The sequence below is a fragment of the Parasteatoda tepidariorum genome, chromosome 10 (assembly GCF_982258835.1).
Source record: "Parasteatoda tepidariorum strain Cologne lab strain chromosome 10, Ptep-v5.0, whole genome shotgun sequence".
Taxonomy (NCBI): Eukaryota; Metazoa; Arthropoda; class Arachnida; order Araneae; family Theridiidae; genus Parasteatoda; species Parasteatoda tepidariorum.
Window position 1 is genome coordinate 31,722,195 of NC_141764.1, and position 20,870 is coordinate 31,743,064.

At 28.0% G+C, this 20,870-nt stretch overlaps 1 protein-coding gene across 1 annotated transcript in view; it reads left to right on the forward strand.

The window, feature by feature from the left end:
- Positions 1–329: 329 nt before the first annotated feature.
- The window catches only part of LOC107455059 (SANT and BTB domain regulator of class switch recombination), a 33,002-nt gene continuing 12,461 nt past the window's right edge, over positions 330–20,870 (forward strand). The window contains exons 1-9 of the mRNA XM_087154233.1: positions 330–434; positions 3,287–3,410; positions 10,220–10,286; positions 12,222–12,448; positions 15,010–15,163; positions 15,239–15,304; positions 16,558–16,707; positions 18,731–18,775; positions 18,864–19,149. Of these exons, the coding sequence (XP_087010359.1) occupies positions 3,287–3,410; positions 10,220–10,286; positions 12,222–12,448; positions 15,010–15,163; positions 15,239–15,304; positions 16,558–16,707; positions 18,731–18,775; positions 18,864–19,149 (1,119 nt within the window). The 5' untranslated portion in view covers positions 330–434. The remainder of the gene's footprint in view (positions 435–3,286; positions 3,411–10,219; positions 10,287–12,221; positions 12,449–15,009; positions 15,164–15,238; positions 15,305–16,557; positions 16,708–18,730; positions 18,776–18,863; positions 19,150–20,870) is intronic.

A 20,870-nucleotide genomic window follows, 5' to 3' on the forward strand; every position in this document is an offset into this window, starting at 1 on the left:
TTTTATAAATAAATAAACATATTCTTCCGCGAACTATTTATTTAAATGTTCCTTCTTGATCGATTTTCATCGGACATGCTTGAATCACATTCAACGAGTGCAGTATCTTCAAAGCACCATTCATACTGCACTCAATACACGTAATTCATACCACTGATAAGGGAAAATGATATCGAATCGAATTTTGATTGGTGTTGCAAGAATTCACTAATAAGGTTTTCTCTCACTGGTGATCGGTATTGATTGAATTAAGTAAAGCGTAAACAGTCTTTAAGTTTGAAATTGCAGATAACCTCAAAACATTTATAAATAATTTTTTAAGGTGGCAACAACATCCATAATCTGATTGATTAATTGATTGTTTACGTCATTGATAATTGATGGGTTAACTTAACATTATTGAATTGCTATTTAAGAATTAAATTTTTACAAAAGTTTGTGTTCAATTGCTTTTTCAATAAATTTGGTTTTAGTTTCCATTTTAAAATTTTATGTTACTAGTTACAATTCTTTATGTACCTTGTGTTTTTGATTACCTGCTGTTATTCTTAGTACCATTATAATAGTCTCCTTAAAAAATTTTAAAATAGTCTTTAGAGTTCCTACCAATACCCTGGATTTAATTTTCAAGATAGAAATGTGAAACTAAGAGTTAAAGCTAATCAATTACGAGGCTTTTTATAAGAATGTTTTAAATAGTCATAAATTATATCAAAATATTATGTCATGTTATGTTAACATACAATCTTCTTCAATAATTATAAGTAATAGTTCTAAACGTTACCGGCTCTATGATAAAAGTAGCACTTTATTTACATAGGCATTTTGTGAGGAGAATATTCCTGTATCTGCACCTTTTCTTGTCAACTACTTTCGCAAAGGCGCCAAAGTTTTATTTTTTTAACTTTCGAAGAATTTTAAGTGGTTTACCCAAAAGGGGTAATTTTCGTATCGTGATCTGGAATGGTTTCCGTATCGTGATCTGCGACAGAATAATCGCCAAGTCTTGACAACTTCTGGGTAGCAGCCTGCAAGAAACTGAAGTAAAAAAAACATCACAGAAAGGGACCAACTCAAACAGTATCACTCGTAGTCACCTCCGTGCAAACATCTACATGTGTTTTTTAAAGAATTTACAAGTTCAAAATCTATTCTGCACTTCGGTGATTGTAGTTGGCATCACGATACGGAAATATACCCCATGATCACGGGGCATGCTACAGATCATGGGGTATATTTTCATATCGTGATGCCAACTACAATCACCAAGGTGTCAAATAGATTTTAAACTTGCGAAATTCTTTAAAAAAATGTGTAGATGTTTGCCCGGGGTTGGCTACGACTTGTACCTTTCGAGCTGGTCCCTTTCTGTGATGTTTTTTTAGTTTCTTGCGGAATCCTGCCTGGAAGTTGACAAGACTTGGTGATCATTCTGCCACAGATCTAAATATTTAAATCCCCATCCAAAAGGGTGGTTGCGAGTTCAGCGAGATTTTCAGATTGTGATCTGGGGTAGAATAATCGCCAAGTCTTGGCAACTTCCGAGCAGCAGCCTCCGAGAACCTAAAAAAAATCCACAGAAAGGGACAAATTCGAAGGGTAAAACTCATAACCATCCCCATCTATATATGTTCTTTTTTTAATTTTTCCTGTTTTAAAAAATTGGTGATTGTAGTTGCTGTTGCAGATCGCGAAGTGGAAATATACCCTTCGAGTTGGTCCCCCTTTTCTATGACGATTTGGTTTCTCGTGAACTATTGGCTAAAATTTATCAACTTTTTCCATCCAAGTACCAACAAAAAAATCTTCATTTTATTAAATGCCTGGAATTTTTAAGTAAAGTTTGAAGTAGGAAAAGTGTACTTTAAAAATTCTATTGAGTATTATATACTGTATGATTATGATGAGAGTTATTGTTTAAATGTAGCTCATTTAAAATGTAGCTTATTTCTTAAAATTACAAATCAATTTTTGAAAGAATCTAGGAATAATGAGGTCTAATCATTACATTACCTGCAGTGCATGAAACAAACCTAGATGTTTTATAGAATGCCTGATGAGTTTCGTAGGCTGTCAGTTTATCATTTAGTGTTCTGTTGAATCCCTAGGCCAGGGGTTGCCAAACTTTTTTGATCATCGACCCCTACATAATTTTTCGAAATCTCCATCGACCCCCATAAAAGTAATTTTCTGTTAATTAATATTAAACTCTATTAGATACTGTGTTTGTACATTTATTTTATGATTTTGAACATTTATTAAAGTAATAGTACATAGTGTAACAATAGTTTTATGAAAAATATATTAATGTTGAAATATAAATACCTCAATATTTATGAAATAATAAGTAATTATAAGTTGGTAGAAATAATAAGTAAAGTAACTACGGATTTATTGCTTCTTAATCAATGACATGGGTGTGCTTGGTGTTTTTTTTTTTTTTTTTTTTGCAAGGTTTGTTATATTGGGTTCAAAATTGGTCAATTTTAATCTTAAATCCCCTCGAAACTCCACATTTAATTTATTTCTGTTATTAGTTAAGATTGAATTTACGTGACTGAAACCGGCTTCAACCATATAGGAACTTGGAAATGCTATCATAAATGGCTGAGCTATTTCGTAAAGTCTTACATATTTTGCATTATATTTATATTTGTCAAAAATTTACTTATTGTTAAATTTTTAAAAACCGTTTTTGCTTCAAATCCCCATAATAATTCAGCAAGCTCATCTTGCAGGTTGATGTCCACGTTTTCAATTTGAGCAGAGAATGGCACAATAATCCAATCAGGAATGTCAATGTTTTCCAAATCAACAAAACACAGTTTAAAATCGTCGCTCAATTTTTGAAGATTACCTGTATATATTTCCAAGTCTTCTTCTTTTATTTCTCATTGTCACATATCTGAAAAATACTGATAATCCTTCGACCCTTCCGGTTCGGATCGACCCCCTGGCTCAGATCAACCCCTGCTTATGTTAAATAGACCCTTGGGGGTCTATATAGACCACTTTGGCGACCTCTGCCCTAGGCAATGTGTGAAATGTTTATTTCTTTACTTTGCCTGCCAGTGTTTGACATTTCATTAAGTGCCTAAGTGTTCTAAAAAATCTCAGATTTCAAACTTTGTTAGTAGGAAATGTATGTGATGAGTTAGCCTTTGAGAAAATCAAATAATAAATTATTAAGTAAATTCAATGGAGCTATAATTTATTTTGTTGATAATGAAAGAATTTTTTCAAAAGATGTATTGGTAATCTTTTTTTTTTTTTTTTTACAAATTAGATGTCATCATCAACAAGTGCTCCCGCTAAAAAAACTGTGAAACATTCTGCTCGTAATCCTAAAAAAAGTGCAAAGCCCTCTAGTGCAAGGAGCACTGGTCATAAAAGCGGGGAGTCTAAAACAGGTAATTTTTGGTGTAATGTTTTGTTTGTCATCATTTTTTCATTATTAGTGTTGTCTTTAAAAAATCAAAATGGCAAAGAATACAAACGAGCTTATTAACTTGGACGTAAAGTCTGACATAATGATAAAAGTAATTAAAAACGATCAAAATTACTTTTATTTTTTGACAAATAATAATGTGAAAGATAAATCTAAGCAAATTTAAATATTTGAGTCTTAACCAGGGCCGGATTAAGACCTCTTGAGGCCCTAAGCACTGAAAATATTTTGGTGCCCTCCCCCCTCTAGCAATAACAAATATATCTAGTACTAAATCACGTTTTAATTCAAAATATAAAATAAATTTTTTTTTGTAAAAAAAAAATTATTATTCAAATTAAATTAAAAAAAAATTTTTTTAAATAATATAATCAATTGAAAACTTTTCAATTAATATTAAAAAAATAACTTATGTTTGTGTGTATGTGCAAAAAAGAAAGAATGAACACTTTGAATAACTTATGATCGAAAGTTTGAACTTTTATTTACTAAGTCTCAAAATACTTTAAATTAGAAAAACAGACACGTACTTTTTCTAAAAAAAGCATACCTTTTTCTTTTCTTCAATTGATTCGAATTCTTGACTCTCGAAATAAATGACCATATCTCGAGAATTTTTCAAACGAACTAAAAAATTTTAGCACACAATAACAAAATTCATTTACCTAAAAATAGTTCCTTGTCAAAAATAATTTGTAAGAAGTATTAATCATTTTATATTATTTTATTTATTAAGAGAATAATCGAAAGAACTTTAAATTGAAAATTTAACAAATGTCATTTTAAATGACAAAATACAAAATTTAATCTGTACTAAATCAATTAAATAAACCTGAATCTTTCAATTTTAAAAAAGTTATATATTTAACATTTGATTTCTCAGGAACTTTTCGACAGATTTTGTTCAAACTTTGTATTTTACTATTTAAATTAATATTATTTAAAATTATGTAATAATGTGTTTTAGGTTAATGAATTTTATTATTAAGTGCAAAAATTTTTCAATCCGCTTCAAAAGTTCTCGAGACATGGCGAAATGCATAAAAACTGCAATTAAATAAAGGAGCCCAAACTTTCAACGTAAAAAAACTTTTGGGATCTTAATTTCCATGTTGTGAATACCATCCATATTTTGAGAGACAAATATCCAAATTCAACAACATATACATATGTAGGTAGAGGAAGCACGTTTGCCCGATTTCATAACTTAAAAAAATATCTTCTGCACCAACTAATTAGCATATTTTAAGTTTGGCTCTCAAACCATTTAGATTGAGATCTAGTAAGTTAAAATCCGATCATTAAATCAAGAGTTATTCAGGTTTTTTACTTTTTTTATTTTACGCACTGTATATAATAACACATAACTTTTACAAATAATAATGTTTTTCATTATTCCTTTTTCCTTATTAAACCTAATATATTAATAATGATAGGAAGAGAAATGAAGGGAAAAAATAGTGATGAGTAATTTTATAAATGCAACAATTATCTTAAATGATCCCATAAAATTTGGATTAAAAATCAGAAATGAACTTATTTCATATTAACAACTCACTCTAGATTGCATCTGTGGAAAACAGAACTTATCTAATAGAATTATTACTATTTTGTTTAATATTTTGGACATTCTCGTAGTTAGTTTACCTGTCAAAGGTACAGAAGAGCAATAAATAACTATCAATTAAATCTTAATTTGACTAGTAAAAACATTACCTTTTAGAAAAAATGATAGAAATCACTTAAAACTACTGCATAAGTGATAGCAATAACTTTGGTCTGAAAAAGCTGTTACAGTAAATAAAAACTTTGTCCTCAATAAGTAAATAAATGCATAAACAAAATACTTTAAGTAACTATAAATTCAATGATCAGATTTTCATTTACAAAATCGGAACATTCGTGTTTTTATAATACAAAACAAAAACATAAGTATAGCAACAATGAATATAATATGAAAACTAAACTTAAATAATAATCAGTAGAAAATAACAAACCATCATTTTTTTAAATTTATTCACTTTTTTTGTGTTACGATATTTTTTATTCCTGTATGCATACGTGTACATAATACCACATTAGTTTTATAGAAAATAATTTTAGGTTTGGAAAAATATAATCCTTAGAAACATAAACAGAAGTATTGTATGTAATTTTATTAAACCAACATTTATCTTAAACCTACTAAAATCTATTTTGCCTACAAAAATTTTATGTATTAAATATTTTACATATTCTTTACGACATTTAAAGACAAATTTGTAAAATAAATCGAAGTAAAATGTGTGTATTGTTACCTAAAATTTTTATTTTAAATCGAATAACTATTTTAATTATAACGTCATAGAATGAAATTTATTTTGATAAGATCAATCATTTAAAAAATTTAATTACTTCTTGAAACTTAAAATACGGCATCATCCCCTCTTAAAAAATGCGTCACATTGTATTTTTAACAAAAACTTGAAATTTGTTTTTATTACTTTTGAGTATTATTGTGTAATAGAATGCTTAAAATGTTAAAATAAAAAAAAAATTATATAATTTTTAATAATTGTAATTTTGTTTTTACATTTAAGTTTAATTAATTTTTTATTATTAAAATATAATAATTCTTTAGGAAAATTAAACTCTTCACTTATATTGATTTAGACACAATCAATATTGATCGATAAATAATAATTATTGATAAAATTATTTGAAGGGTTTAGCTACTACCTGAAGCAACATCAGCTTTACACTATTACAGCATGCTTTCAAAAGCAATAATTCAGAAAAATGTTTTAGTAGAATAAACTTTTTCTGTGCATTCATGTAGGATTCAGTGCACTCACATTCTGTGCATTCACGTATACACAGGGGTGTGTAAATACGAGAAATTAATAACTAGTAGTAGCATAAACAATGTTATTGGTTAAAAATTATGTCAATCAAGAAACTTTTCTTTTCCTAGACCTCCCACTTTCTTCAATCTTATAAGTCACCATTTATTTGTATCTCAACCCCCCCCCCCCCCGCGAAAGGAGGACAATTTGAATTTTTCTGAGATATGCACCCTTTTTTCTTTCGAAAAAAAGAAAGAAGGGGGGTTCTCTGTCTGTAGTAAATCAATTGGTTACACTTGTCTTGTCTTTAAAGTGTTTCTTCTCAGAAAATTTAGCTTTGTATTCTAACACGTATGTTGGTGACAATCACGGTGGTCCTTTTCAGGAACCTTCGAATTCATGGAATCGAATGCTGGCAATATACAGCTTTTGTTATTTTACGTCGGGATTGTTTGTTATAGGCAGAAAACAGGATCAGGTTGAATTGAACCACGTTTCCCATAAGTCTGTTACTTATAATAAAATAACAGGGAACAACAATGTTTTTCCCACTCGTTTTTGCAGAATGACCAATTTTTATTTTAAGAAAAAGTTAAATGGATAATGGAAATACCTTAACTAATTATTTATTTCAATCCGATTTACACACGAGCTACAAGAAAAAATTAAGCACAACTATTAAATTTTTTTTTAGTGACAGAAATAATATTATTATATTCAAAATATTTACATGTTCAGATTATCCTCATAATAAAAGTTGATGAAATTACACACATATATTGCATATATATATAATCATTATCATTAGGGATTTTCCTTATTAGTCATTAAACATATTTTAAAATTCAATTAATAAAAATATCTTTCTTAAATTTGCTATTTATTTTTAATTTGAAATTTTCAGTACTTTTCTTATTTCTTAATTATAATTTTTACAAATTTCGTTACAAGATGCACAAAATATAGTTTACTTGCACTAAACAAAATTCAATGATTGAAAATTTGATTTTATTGCTGCTTATTTCTTACATTTGCTTTCAAAATTAAATTAGTTTTAATGGGTACTCTTCTTAACGTATTTTTCACCGTCAATGAACATCCGGTTCACATTGAGAATTTACACATTGTGCTCAACTTTTATAACATTTGTATTTATACCAGACTCTAAGGACTAAGGAACCTATAATTCTTTCCTTATTCAAAAACTAGCTGCTTGCATTCATATTATGTAGTATATATTTTAAATCTTAAAATCTAATTTCGGTATTCGATATATATAGATAAAAAAAATCATAAGTGATGCGAAGCGTGTGATCATATTTTTCGCAAATTTAACCTCTCCTCCACAAAGAAATTTCGAAAAATGATACTTAAACACAACTCCTTTTTCTTAATTCAGTGAATAAAAAAAAAATTTTGACGTAAATTTTTGAAATAAATTTTTGCAACACAGCCTTTACGTAATTTGATGACTTCTTTTCCAGTTGCAATGAGAATATAATTAAAAATATAGTATAAGCAAATATTTTATGTAGTATAAACAAAAACATGCACAACAGAGATTTTTTTTTCACATCAAAAATCACATTTTATACATCAAACCATTGCATCAAAATTTTGTAAATCAAATTTTTTTTCATAAAAATATCAAATTGCCGGAGTATTAACTTGCTACAACTGCGAAAAATATTCTGTAAACATGAATCGTAGCAGTATGTTATGGAATCATTGTAATGGATAAATAAATAGAGCTTTCATCGCATAGAAATACACTTCCTAATTTCATTAGAAGACCGAAAATTTTTGATACAAAACATCTTTCGTTTTTTTTCTTTCATTATGTGAAATTTCGTACTTAGAAATGGTTGTTATCTACTCTTAAAATGGAAGCTCAAAATAATAAATTTATTATCAATGTTTCAAAAAAAAAAAAAATTATGTACTGCGAACATTTAGTTAGACTTTGTGGTGCCCCCCTATCCTCTGGTGCCCTAAGCACGTGCTTAGTGTGCTTAATGGTTAATCCGGCCTTGGTCTTAACATAGTTTCCTAAATGTGTCCCTTGGTAGATCCAAAAAATTTAAACTCTTTTTATCACAGAAAGAAATTCATAAAATGATTAAAAAAAACTATATCACTTGATTAATGATCCATTTAATATCATAAGTGCATTTAATAAAACTTTTTCTCATTGAGTTCTGTATTTTTGTTTACAACCATGTCCACAAATTAAAACTATAAAAGAGAAAGACAGGAGAAATAGAACTAAGTTGAGAAAAAATTTTATTCCTGACTGAAAAAAAATTTGTTTGCATTTAATATTGCATTTTTTACCTAGGCAATAAAAGTTTCATTTTTAACAAGTAAAAACACAAGAGTCAAAAATTTCGCTCACAGTAAACCATTATAATATTAAAAAAACAGAACGTCTACTTACATAATGAATCAATTTTTATTCTAGAAACTATAGCCTTTGTAAAACGTAGCAAAGTAAACTTAATTGCCTCATTTAGAAAATATTTTTCTCTCACTAAGAATACTAGATTTATTATTATGAAATATAGTATGCAATTTGAAACTACTTTATATTTATTATATAATGAGTTATTTATATTTTACTTGAATGATTAATTTGATTTTTAGATTGTTAGGTAACATTTTTATTCATTTTTTTAAAATTGTTATATCTTTTATATTTAAGAAGAGAAAAAATGTTTCTCTTAAAGATTTTTAAATATGGTCTTGCAAGTTTAGTCCAAATACTTCTGTTCACCAAAGTTGATATTAATTTATTTATTATTTATTTATTTTTCTTACTTATTTTCTCCCTCTCCCCTCCATCAATTTCAATTATATCAGGAGCAGAGAAATAAGTTTCAGTCAATAGTCCATAAAAGCAGTACCTATTAATAATTACTAATCCATACACATATCCATTGATCTGCTTACTTGAGCTATTAGACTTAAAAATAAAAGCTTAATGAATAATTACAAGATAGAGAATGCGCAATGTCACAATTATGATGAAATATGCTATTCTGTATAAAAAACAGTTATAAACATAAAACTGAAAATTAAATAAAGAATACCATTCCTTTAGATCGATTGTTAGTCCAGTACCATTCCTTTACACCAATTGTTGATACAGTATATGACCACTTATAATTTTATGGTTCTTCAAGTCAAACTTCAGTTGGTGGACTAATCGACCACTGTTAAATGCTTACACTGATTACATGCTGTCATACTTTTGCTATATATGTGTCCCGCAGTGGACTGATCGTTAAGACACAGTTCCGAGCAGATCACCGAAGTCAAGCATCACTGGCTGTGTGCGGATGGGTGTACACTTAAATCAGTCTGCATGGGGACCAAGGGTGTGCAGTATTGATCCTCGTTAAACTGTTCTACTGTAAAGTGTTGAAATCATGTGCAGATCGTCGGGCTACCGAAGTGGGGGTACCATCCCCTCTGCAGAGGATCAAAATTGTGATGGCATGTCTTCTGATCATTCTCAGAGATGTTTCCCAGACCGTGGCCAATAGCACATTGTGCAGCTCTAGTGCGACGTAAATGAACTACAACAACAATTTGCTATATATGTGAGGTCTTTTAAATAAAACTCTGTACTGCGTAGCTGCTTAGAATTCATGATTTTATGTATGTGACAAATAAATGTTTCATTACTTAGAAAATAGTATACCATTATCATTATTTATTTTAAACGAAAACAAGTATTTCAGGGTTTACTGATAAAAATAGATAAAAAAAATTATGTTGCTTTTATAATTCAATTATGCAAAGTATTTCTCAACCTAATTAAATTCTACTTTATATTTTTCATTATATTTATACCTTATGTATGTGAATTTGATAAATAGATGTCATAAATCTAACAAATTATCTCGCAAATAAAATAATAAATTAGGAACATTTAATATTTTAGGTAAAAATGCAGAAGCAAGTAGTTCAGCTGCTGGAGGATCGGGAGATAGTTCAATATTAAGTGGAAAGTAGGTCTTGCATTTATTTATTTTTAGTTATTTTTAATAAAAATTTAGTTGAAACATCTGTTGTCAAAAGAAACCTAGATGGTAATGCACTTTATAGTTTTATTGCTTTTTTCTTCTTTTTTCTAGTCTATAATTTAAGAAATTTATTCTAAATCACTAGTAGCTCTTTTATTATTAGTTGTTGCTATAAGTAAATTGATTAATTGTAAAATTACCATAACTTTAAAAAAAGATACCTAGTGTAAAATTTGATTTAACATTATACTTTTTACATGCAGGGCTCAAAATTAACAGTGGGCTAAAACAATTAAAATCTGACTTTGATCAGTATGTAATAATTAGTTTATCCAAGCCAGTGAAGGATCACAGTCAGCTGAATATAAAAAGATTATCTGATTCGTTTTTTCACAGTAATGGGTAGAAAAGAGACATTTTGATTTTTCTTTGCGATTTATATACATCAGTGAAGAAAGGTTCGACTTAAACATTTCTAGTTGAGTTGCAGGTTTTTTTCTGCTGAAGAGAAATAAAATTGGGAAAAAAGAATGCTGGATTTATGACATCCTTACAGTTGAACAATGAAGTATTTCTTAATGCATCCATAGTTTAATTTTGTACATGCTTTTCTTTATCTTTGTGGGAAATTTTTAATAATACTTTGTTTATTGTCTTAAGCTGATATTTTGATCTGTTTTTTTTTCTTCCTAAAATTAACTTTTAAGGTTTCTCTCTTTTTTTTTTCTTCTTTTTTTACAATTATCACTGCAGCAGAAACAGGGCAGTTAAAAAAATAGCTTACGGCAATATGATTTATGAATGTTTTTTACATTCTCCGTAGTTAATTATTCTTCTAATTTTATTTTAATGGTTTTTTTTTAAACTTTTTATGAAATACTGTACCAATGGGAAATAGGTAAATTTTGCCCTGATTAATAAAACATAATTAAGAATTATCAAGTTTAAGATCATTTATTTTTTTTAATTAGCTTGCAAAAATATAAGTCTGTAATATCATGTTAATTGCTTTAGTTTCAAAATTTTTGAAGTATTTCACAAAAATCTTATAACCCATGATCTGGCTAGTGACAAAAGGTCCAGACTAGAGAACTCTTTTAGTTACTGATTCCTTAACCCTATTTATAAACATTTGTCAAAGGATCTAGGATACCAAAGAAGTTCTTCTGTGTACAAAAAGCTGCAAGTATTTATTACACATTTTGTGCAATCTGTGAACTGTCCAGAATTTTTCAGATTTGTTCCTAATTTTTAAATCAAAATTGAAAATCTGATATTTTTATAAAAAATCCGAATTTTCATAAAATTGCAGTATTTTTCGTTTTAAACCAATCCCTTGTTCTGATCACCGCAATCGCGCTTCATGTGATTATTGTGCTGTAGTAATTTTTAGTAGCTTTTTATTGGAAAATACTATTCCAATAGCCGTTTCTGATCATTTCACTAAATTGAATCTTAAACAACTATTATTATTTTTTAAACAATGTATTGTAGTATTTAAACACTTGCATCAGAAATATTTGTTTATGATGTAGTTTAATATTTACCTGTGTTTTATAATTTGGAGAAGAATAATTATATATTAATAGGTAATGGTTGTTTTTAAACTATTATACTGATATTCCTAATTATAAAATATTAATATTATAAATTTCCCACAAAGGATAGCGTTAATAATTTTTTTTTTTTTTTTTACTAATTTTCATAAGGTATTTAAATATATCTCTAATGTTATTATTTAATAGTTAAATTTTTGTCTTACTCTCGTAATTGGTGCGGATAATTTTTTCGCATATAGTGTTCTAATTTTTTATTTCTAATGTTGGCAGCTATGGTGTTGTTTTTTACCTTACTAGCAAGATTTTTTTTTTTGCGATTTTTGTTTCATGCTTATGAAATAATTTGTCTTTTTCTTTATAGAAAAGAAATTTGCATCCGAGTGATTGATGATTGCAAAAACCTGGAGGAAAAATTCTCATGTCCTTATGACATTCTCATCAGCCGCATGCCTTATTTCAAAGACTGTTTAGACAGTGAGCCCGAAGGAGAGTTGACCATATCTGTCCACTGTGATATTGTGGTTTTTAGAAAAATAATGGACTACATTCTATCAGACTCGGGGCCTGGAAGTAAAAAATTTAAATTTGGTAAGTACTGCAACTACTTATGTTAGTTAATGCCAGCACATGATTTGTGTGTTATTTGGAAATCAGCCTGAAGTGGAGATGCATAACCTGCAACCCAGGGGTCAAATGCATACTTATCAAGAATTGAATTTGGAGAGACAGTTCATACCAATCACACAGTTTTGTATGATTCTTATTAATACTGTAAATTTATTATTTCGATTATTATTTTTAATGAAAACTTTAAAAAAAACACTCATTTTTAGTTTTGGTTTGCGTGTATATTTTAATCCTTATCTCAGCAAATATTGATTTGCAGCTTTTCCATTAGACCTGAAAATTTAAGTTAACCAGTGGCCAGTAAACTCTAGTGACTTTGTCCTTTTCATTGATCCTTTTCATTTAATCATAATTTTTGGCAAACTGTTTTTTGCTTAGATTAAATTATATTTTAAAAAAGTTCATATTGGATAATATGAATTTATTAGAAGTTCATATTAAATAATGTGCAGCCATAAAAAGTTAATTCAACAATAAAAATACTGTATACTCTTGATATCTCAAACTTCGTTATCTCAAAAACCTTGTTCTGTCAAAAATGTATTTTTCCTCTAGCATTCTGTCAATTTGAATTCCTATGTCAAAAAGTTTCTTCTCAAAACCTTGTTATGTCTTTTCTTTTTTTAAAACAGAAAATGATTTTTTTTTTTTTGGTTACATCACAGTCTAATTTTATTGTACACTAATTGTTTTCTATTTAATGCATAATTATTTTTGTCTTTGTTTTAAAAATAAAATTATTACTGTTGTATTTAGACTTATAGTCAACTGTCGTTACATACATATGTATTAATACTTATTCATATGTTTCATGACTACTTTCTAGAGTAATATTTTTGAATATATTTTTCTACTTTTTAGAACATATTTAGTTCTGAACTTGTTATCTCGAAAAAAATTTTTAGCGTCCCTTAAACTTTGAGATATTGAAAGTATACTGTAATATAAATATGTGACAAAATTTAGTTAACCATACTGACTTTAAAAAACTTTATTTAAAAATATTTCGGAGTGTAAGATGCATTAAATGTATACATTACAATTTGAAATATGTGAATAATTAAAAAAGAACAAATTGATGGAATTCCATCACAAATTGATGGAATAAGAAGGATCAATATTTTGAATGGAGACATCGGACATTTTAATGAAAATTCTATTTTCTAGAGTCTCTTTTTTACATTGATATTTTTTTTTATCATTAATCAATTTTCAAAAATTTAAAAAAAAAAATGGGAATAAATGATTGGTTGCTTATTTAATTTAAGGAGCCACTTTTTTTCCTTGACTCGCCAGATAGGGGATGGTGAGTGGTTATTTTCAGGTTTATTTTCCTTGCTATTTATGTTTTTATTTCTTCATAATTGTTACACAACAAGTATTTCTGAAGTTGAACAAATCTGTCCTTGCATAAGTATCTATTAGTAATTGACTTGAAATGACAGGCTGTATAACAATTAAATTTTTATCTGATTCATATTTAAGTTGAATATCATTAGTGCAGCTTAAAACTATTAGGGGATTTTTTAGATAACAAAAATGCTTATTGCTTAGTTATGCTTTTCATTTGTAATAATTCTTCAAATCAAATTTTACTTTTAAAATTTTGATTACTAGTTTATGCCTAGTTATTTTTTGTTTCAAATGTTTCTCAATGCTAATACAAATGTTTAATTAAGATTATTATTGGCTTAGAAGAAATATTTATTCATTTTTACATGAGTCAGTTTGTTATTTTGAACCATTTTTTATGAATTTATTCTTTTAACCTTTAACTTTTTATCCTTTTCTTGACAGGAAATATTTAATTTATGAAAAGCTGGGAATTTATCAGATATTTTCAATTTGGTTAAGGTTTAATGCTATTTCGTTACCTCTAAGACATAAAGTGCTGTATCGAAAATTACAGAAAAAATATGTTTCCTTCTATTGAAATAGTATCAATGTTTGATGAGTGCATATTCACAATTGAAAGTGTGGAAAGTGAAAAATTATGTATTATTTGATAATTATGTTCGATAATTATTTGATATAAAATAGTTACCAGAAATCACTGCGAACAACAGTTTTTCTTTATTGCACTATGCAATGCAGTAAAGATGCAATGCATGCACTATGCAATTTTTTAAGTAGCACACTACACTACAAACTATGAAAAAAAAAACAACGATACTTGTCGTGTGCTACCTTCGGACCACTACTGTTATGCTACCGTGTATCCAGCGAAATTACGTTGGTGCTTCCAAGTGCCTCTTTCATCCTCATACTCCTCCATTTCTGTTCTCAAATCTGTCCAGCATCATGAAACTCATCTGCACTGCCGCTACAATCCATGAAACCTGTGTACCTTTGCTAATTCATTTTAAATTTATAAGCTCTACTCACTTGTGCACCTCCAGTAAAAGCTTGACGCTACATTTCTTAGCATTGTATACATTTCTAAAATGCTTTTTGCCCTTGATTAAATATAATATTGTATGAACTTATTAATAAAATACCCTAAACTGCTTTTTTATTTGTAGATCCAAAGTATGCCATCCACCTTCTTGTTTCAGCAGATTTTCTACAGATGTCAACTTTAGTTGATGAGTGTTTGAACTATTGTCACAGGCATATGAATAGTGTTATTGAAAATAATTGCCCAATCGGTGCTTTGAATGATGACCTTTTGACTCGGTAAACAGATATTTTATATGTATTTTTTTTAAAGTTTCAGATTAAACCCAAGTTAATCTTTAAATTTTATTCCAGTTTAGCATTGCTGTTTAATCACAGAGAAGTGGAATCTTTAAAGGATCCTGGTGGTAAGATAAAAGAGTAAGTCATCACATTGAATAATAAGGCTCATGATAAATATATTTTTTGTTGACCTTATAAATGTAATTCAAACTGATTTGAATAAATTTACTATGCTCTAATATTAACCAATAACTAAATTATGTTTTGAAAAATTAAATCATGTGTTGTGGAGGGAAGGCTATAATACCCTTATATTCCAACTCCATTGGAAAATCCAGTAAACAACTAAATTTTGTCACTTTCTCAAAGTCTTATGGTTTAATTGATAATGCTCCTAGATTAAATATAGTTATAGATAATTCTCTATAAATGTTGTTGTTGTTATCATATGCCATCAAGGCAAGGGGTGCGATTGTTCTTGTTTTCTACTGACACCATCTATGGACAGGAATTCGACTTCTGACACACCTGCACGTCACTCCCGTTTACATGGCGAATTCATTCATACATCCATTCATTCATCCACAGATCATAATTTTGATCTGAACCAGGGAATGATCAATCTTCAATTTAGTACCCCCAAAAGTATAATTTCATATGGGAACATGGAGGACTTGGTGACCCAACAGATTTAACGTGTATCGGTCATTATTTACTACACAGAGAGTCTTTGGCCGGCTGGATTCAAACTCCCGTTCTCGGGAACACGAGTTCTGCCCCCTGCCAACCAGGCTATCCTGGCCCTAATTCTCTATAAATTGTTTGATTTATTATTATTATTATAATTTTTTACTCTGATCATTGTTTATTTCAGAATTTAAAACGAGTAATGTTACTAAATAATAAAGTAAACCTCAAACATAACTTAATAGAAAAAAATAAATTCATGTAAAGTACACAGTTTAAAACTTTTCTTTTTAAAAATCTCCTGAACTTTTCCTACCTCTTTTTTAAATATTTTCCATGTTTCAAAATTGGAACAGATATAATTATTTTTTTTAACTATTGTTATAACTATCCATCAATCCCAAATAAATTTCAATATATTTTATAATAAACACAATAGGTATTTTTCATATTCAAGCTCATTTACAGTCATCTGCGAACAGTAAATATTGTTAGTGAATTTAAATGCGTTGTTAGTGTAAAAGAACTTTCGTATTTTCTATTATTGGTTATAAATAATTCTTAAAATTCTCTATTTGTAGATGTTTTATGTATTGCATAGTAATTTGCACAAAGTATTTATTATATCATGGAAAAAGCTGGATTTCTTTGCATATTTTTATAAAAAGTAGTTTTAGTTTTATCCTTCATATTTGTATTTTCAGGAAATTATATAAAATTCTGTTAGATCGGTTATTGAAACCAGAAGCTAAACTTCCAAACCAAAGAATCATTCCAAAATTGATGAAGTGCAGTTTATGTGAGCAAGTCTTCGCAACAAAATTACAAGGATATGTTCCATGTAAATCGAAAAAGTGAGCTATATCCCTATTTGTAATGTTTTAATCTGTACAAGTTTTATGTATGTGGAATTTTCTTCTTTGAAAATAGCAATTATCTTAGAGCTAATTTATAAATCATGCAACCTGTATTTTTTAATAATTTATTTCAAATCAACAAGGCTGTCAAACCAGTTTTAATTTATTTTATAAAGAATATTAATTATTTAATAATTTTTTAGGCTGATGTCTCTTTTTAAATTGTAACAACTTTCATTTAAATTAGTTTTCTAATATTATATTCCTTTGTCTTTATTGCTTATTTTATGTGAAAAATTTTGAATTTTCATTGCTATTGTCATCATTTGTTACAGTTAAGTAATAATTATTTTGTTAAAATTAAAAATGTGGATTTTATGTATTATTGCTTGCAACATTTTAGTTTAATCTTGGAGTTTAAATTTTTAAAGAAACCTATGAAAAATTTTAAATTCAAAGTATTTTTTTTTCTGTAGGAAGAATTTCCTGGCTGTTATTCTTAGAACTTCATAACATAAAATGTTTCCACATATGTAGATTAACAAACTTTCACGGGAAAGATATTTGATTCATCAAACAGTATTTCATTTCTTCCTTTCCCTTTAAAATTTTTTTGAGATTAAAATTTTAAGATTATCAAGATTTAAAGTAATATTATTTGAAGGACTTAAATTCATCCTAATTCTTTATCAATATAAAAATCATGTAATATCTTAGTTATATAGTGTTAGTTCTTAAACTGATTAAACACATAATGAAAAAATGTTGAGTATTCAACACTATAAAAATCTCAAACTCGATCATTGTAAATTAAGTTTTTCATTTTTGTTTATAATAATGTGATACCTGCTAGTGACGTAGTGATGGTATCTGAATCCTGATTGGTTGTTGAAACGTGGCATTTGTTTACGTTAACAAATGTTCTTTCAATTCTATTTCGTGTATACCAAGCCCGTCAAGTAGCAATTCTCTTAAGTGACATATTCCATGTTCTTACATGATGATTATTTTACAAAGATTTCAATTCTTTCACTGCATATTTCTTACTTAACACAAAGACAGGCATGAAGCCATGTAGAATATAAACAGCACTAATTATGCATCGGAGTTGCCAGGTGTAAAAAACGAAATATATCTCGTTTACAATAAAATTCATTAAAAAATAATAAATCTTAGTTAAGTAAAAGACACGGAAAAGAATTCTAACTTATGTGGAAAAACTTGTTCAACTTTAACATGCCATTTCGCTTTTTACAATCAGTTAATGCCATAGGTCACATGTTTGGGTATCTGTGATCTTTTCTTGCAATGCAAGTGCCCAATTGTTGAAATTAAGTTTTATTATGATGTTAAATTTTATTTTCAAGCACTTAAATTTTATTATAACACTCAACTTTTTCAGTGGTTGAAATGAAATGGTTATTATCTGAAATTTAATGTATAAATTAATCTGAAAATGTTTGTTACAAAAAGATTTTTTTCGGCAAAAGAATCTTAGTTTTTTTTTACTGTTTCAGTGAGTGTCATGACTTTTAAGAATAATATCTAGCAAGGCTGACAAAAGCAAGTAAAATAATTAAAAATTGAGGCATGCAATTAAGGTTTGGTTAATTTACTTTAGAAATGTATACCCTTTAATTAATTATATTTACATTTCTACAATTAACCATTTCTTCATTATAGTTTTTGAAATTTTTAGATATTCACAATGGTAGTCTAGAATACTACTTAAAAATGTTAGCTAACTTAATTTTTTTATTAAATTTTAATTTAATATTTGTTTGTTTAAAGCTGTTAGGCATTAATTTTTGGTTTCATTAAGATATTTATTGAATTTTGAAATAAATTCATAAAACCTGCAACTTTTTTTGTTACTTGATATGAGTAGATTTATTATATATAAAGTAATATCAAAAATTATTAATAAAATAACATAAATTGATGGATTAAATTAAAATCCCAATTCAAAGACATATCAAAGCCTTAATTGAAAGACTCATTCTGAAAATTTTTATTTCAGAGCTACCATAGGTCCAAGAGGAGAATTAATTTATACCCATAAAAGGTAAAATTTAAAATATTTGGATGGATAAAATTAAAACAATGTAAATTAATTTAAATTATAAAATAATTGGTGTTTGTTTTATAAATAGAGAAATGACTTGGAATGTGGACCGGTATTTAGAAGATCAATATCAAGCTTGCCAGTCTTGGAGAAAAATTTACTGGCGTGTCTGGGGACTAATTAACAGTTTGCAATGTGTTACCTGTGGCATTCACTTTTCTTGTTGTGACTTTAACAGGTGTCCTTACCATAAAGAAACAATTACATTCCCTTCAACTGATCAAGCTGAGAATGTGCACAAACCTGGTACCTTTTCTTGTTGTGGAGCTAAAGCTTATAAATTTGATCCAATAGACCCTTTATTTCTTTTATCTGTAAGTATTATTATGATCTCTTCTTCAGATTCATATACAGTAAAACCCCAATAATCTTATGCACCAGATATTATGTTACCGTAAATCTTGTATTTTTCAAGTATGCCATTTTAAATCTTCATGAAAATATTTCTACTAATATGAGAAATTTGTATTGATATTTTGTATTGCTTGATAATGTACTGATATTTTAGAGTGCCATTTTTTTCTTCTTCACTTTCCCCAGATTGAACAAGAGAAATGAAAGAATGAAATACAGTTGAACCTGTTTATCTCAAAATTTTTAAAGTTCCCTACATTTACTGCCTAAAATCGATATGTTTTCCATGTTTATATCAAAATTTATTTTTCAAAACCTGTGTTTCTCGAATTTTTAATGGTAGAGCTCAAATGTCCAAACTTTCCTTATCAGTAGAACTCGTAGACAGAGATGAATTTCGTTAATCCACAGGAAGTAGGGATGAACTGGTTGGGGGTATTACTTGGAATTTCAGTCACCATCCCTGCACTTCTTTAACTAGAAAGGAATACAATGATTGTGGCAGTAAGTGAGAGGTTAATGAGTAGTGACCACGAGGGCTTAGCTTTTCAACATCGATAAGAAAGAAATTCATTTTGACCTCAAAATTGCAACCGATGAATCAAAGGATAATTAAGAGTTTTAAAGTGAACTATAGAAAACGATCTGTGAGGAATTTTCTAAGGATAATCAAAACAAATAAGGTTATCAGTCAAAAGTCTTGGAAAAATTATTTTCAGTGTTGAATGTATGTTAAAAAACTGTTATGTAAATAGATGTATCATGCCTTCATGTTGTGATGGCGCAGTGATCAAGTGTAGTGATAGTGAATAAAGATATGTAAGAATTTGCACAAAGTGGCTGTGAAGTAAAGACGTTCTTTTGTATGAATCTAAGGCTCGGAGAAATTATTGTTTGGACAGTGGGATATCACAAGATGTATGTGGTATAATTAATTTAATGTAATGTCTATATTTTTCTACTAAAAACAAAGCACTTTTAATAGAATTTCGAAATTAAAGTTAATTTTTTTATAGTACCTGTATAACTCGAAACCTCTTTATCTCGAATTTTTCACCTTTCCCGTGAGATTCGAGATAAACAGGTTCGACTGTAGTATCAGAAATAGTAGAAAATAGTTTTAAAAACAAAACACGTAGTACATTATCCATAGTGATTACAATGTAGTAATTTGAAAAAAAGTTCAACGTAAAGCACTGACTGTTGCACTTACCTGCTGTATAGTTATTATAAAATCTTGAAAGTTTTTTGAAGCTATAAAAAATACAATTTTAACATTTAATGCGTTAAGTATTTTACAGGTGAAGTTAAATTGAACAAAAGTTTGTTAAGCTTAACAATCATCGTAAACTTCTCAATAAAAATTATCTAAATACAATTCGCATAAATGTTTTTTCCATGTTTTAAATTTTGATAACTCTCCTTAATTCACATTTAGCAAGTCACTGAATAAGGAGCATTTTCTGTATTCTAAGCTCCTTATTAAATATAGAATCTACCAATTGCAGGACAAATATGGTTTTGAGTTTAAATATTAAAAAAAAAATTTTTAATTATTCATTAAAAGTTCAATTATTATTATAAAAATTCAATAAAAGTTCAACTATTATTCATCAATAGTCTCTTCAGAAACAAAAGTTAGGAGTTTAACTGTTAAAATACTTCTCTGGCTATGTCTTTG